The sequence below is a fragment of the Penaeus vannamei genome, chromosome 28 (genome assembly GCF_042767895.1).
Source record: "Penaeus vannamei isolate JL-2024 chromosome 28, ASM4276789v1, whole genome shotgun sequence".
NCBI lineage: Eukaryota > Metazoa > Arthropoda > Malacostraca > Decapoda > Penaeidae > Penaeus > Penaeus vannamei.
The window spans coordinates 2,194,695-2,197,194 of record NC_091576.1 but is presented as its reverse complement, the minus strand read 5'-3'; the positions used below and the strand labels follow the sequence as shown (position 1 = coordinate 2,197,194).

General features: G+C 36.0%; 1 protein-coding gene across 5 annotated transcripts in view; it reads right to left on the bottom strand.

The window, feature by feature from the left end:
• The window catches only part of LOC113806196 (glyoxylate reductase/hydroxypyruvate reductase), a 53,719-nt gene that overhangs the window by 543 nt on the left and 50,676 nt on the right, over nt 1-2,500 (bottom strand). For all 5 annotated transcript variants that reach the window (XM_070141639.1, XM_027357320.2, XM_070141637.1 and 2 more), the window contains 2 exons: nt 2,288-2,460; nt 1,996-2,160 (listed from right to left, as the gene is read on the bottom strand). In XM_070141639.1, the coding sequence (XP_069997740.1) occupies nt 1,996-2,160; nt 2,288-2,460 (338 nt within the window). The remainder of the gene's footprint in view (nt 1-1,995; nt 2,161-2,287; nt 2,461-2,500) is intronic.

Genomic DNA, 2,500 nt, shown 5'->3' with positions numbered 1-2,500 from the left:
AACAATAAAATCATTATTGATAATTAAAAGCAATTCAGTTATTAAAATGGAGGTGATAGACTGATATTCTTTTTCATGTTCCTGGAATGAGAAAAAAAATGTTTATCCTTTTCTGTCATACCTCAATATTGGTGAGGTTTTAATTCATATGTCAATACTTATTTGGCTACAGAAATGGACAAAATGTATATTTATGTTCCATATCCATATTTCTGCTGAAATGACAACCAAAAGAATTCTAATCATCATCCTTATATTCATCGTCAATTAATAAATTCATCCATTTCTGGTTAATCACAAAAATGTACCTGCAGTCAATCACCTATTCCTGATGCTGCTGAACTCAAAGGCTCAAGTATCTTAATATCATAAAAATTATTATTATCATCCTCTGAAACTGGCTGAAACACAATGCTTTGGCCACCAGCTCTAAGATCTATGGATGGTTGCATGTTATAATAGCATCTGCCTGTCACATTTTCAAAAATCCAGTACTTACAAAAAAACATTTCTATTCTTATTGAAAATCGTAACAATGCTACCAGAACTTCAAGAGATAAAAATTGTAAAACAAATTAATGCAGCCCCAAGTCTGTAACCCTCACCCAAGGATATTTCCCTTCTAGCCACTAACAAATATCAATAATCCTCAGCTGATATTGCAGAGTGTGGCCCTTATAGCTGTCAATAGATGTACTTAAAATGAAGGCATCAAACTTGTTTTAAAAAATGCTGACTTTTATCAACATAAAAAATATGTATATATCTAAAATTTAACAACCATCTTCTGTTACTGCAAATTAGAATTATATGAAGACATAGAGATACTTCACACACATGCACAGAGTAAACACAAAGCAAACACACACAGAGAAAGCAAACACACACACACACACACACACACACACACACACACACACACACACACACACACACACACACACACACACACACACACACACACACTCTCTCTCTCTCTCTCTCTCTCTCTCTCTCTCTCTCTCTCTCTCTCTCTCTCTCTCTCTCTCTCTCTCTCTCTCTCTCTCTCTCTCTCTCCCTCTCTCTCTCTCTCTCTCTCTCTCTCTCTCTCTCTCTCTCTCTCTCTCTCTCTCTCTCTCTCTCTCTCTCTCTCATTACTCCTGCCTATTCTCACCTGCTTACATTTTCCCTGACTTGCAGAAAGTGTTTTTTCCTATTATTGCTATTAGTATTATTGTAATAACAAAACTGATTTCTCTGTTTTACTGACTTTCCTAATTCATTATCAACAGCCCAATATGATAGTGTTTAATATAACCATGTTTTTAATAATATCTTTCTTTCTGATATCCTTATTGTCATTGTAACTGTGTAGTAGCCACGGTAATTTAGGTTACTAATGAAATGGTATTACTGTGATCAGGAAAATCCAAAATCTTGTCATACCAATATATGATAAGAACTACATGTTACATACAACTTTCCCCGACTAATTTTTTTCTGATCACCTTTTTACTTTATCGTATCTTATATACCAGTTAGAAAACATTCATTATAAGTTCTTTTTATAACATTACCAACACAACTACTTTCTTCGGTCTTCTCTTGCACCATATGTAAAGCATTATTCATTATCAATCTGTCATATACAATACGCGTAAAAGTTATAACAGGGTTACTTGTAATCAGTACGACCTTGCATAATCTCATACTAAGACAATCTAAAAAGAAATTGCTCTCCAATTCTGAGCAACCTGATGTCTGTCAGCACCAGACACACAATGCCCCTTCTGCTCAAAGCTATCTTGCAACAAACATTTGTAAATATGCTAAATGTCAGTATAGAAGAAATTACAAGATACTCAAGTGTCATACTGAAAGTTGCAAGTACAGCTAAATACACAAACTAGTGAATACTCCTTTTCAAAAACCTTATCTAACTAAACAAAACTTGAACATATAATAATTAACATACACCTTTTAAATCAGTGCATAAAAAGACACATAGACACTAACCTCCACGAGATGTATTGACAATAATGGCAGATTTCTTCATCTTGGAAAATGCTTCCTCATTGAAGATGTCCCTCGTCTGGTCATTTAGAGCACATGTGACAGCGATGAAGTCTGATTCCTTGAGCAAAGTGTCGAACAGCACAAATTCTGCACCCTTTTCTTCCTCTAAAATGAAATGGATTAATTCTAGACTTTACAAGTTAAGTATTCAGCAATCAAACTTCTTGCAGTTGAAAAAGAAGAAAATATTGGACATATTGTACATTCCTATCCCCTCTGCTTTCCACCCTACCTTCAGGTCTCCGTGAACGGCCAGAGTAGAGGAACCGCTTAATGCCAAAGCCCTGAAGCCGCTGCATCACCCCCTGGCCAATGCGTCCTAAGCCCAGAATTCCAACTGTGGATCCTGCTAGACCCCAGCCAGTCATCCAGAGAGGCGACCAAGCACACTTTCCCCATCCACCACTGAAAGGAGATAACAATATCATAAAACCCATAAATATGT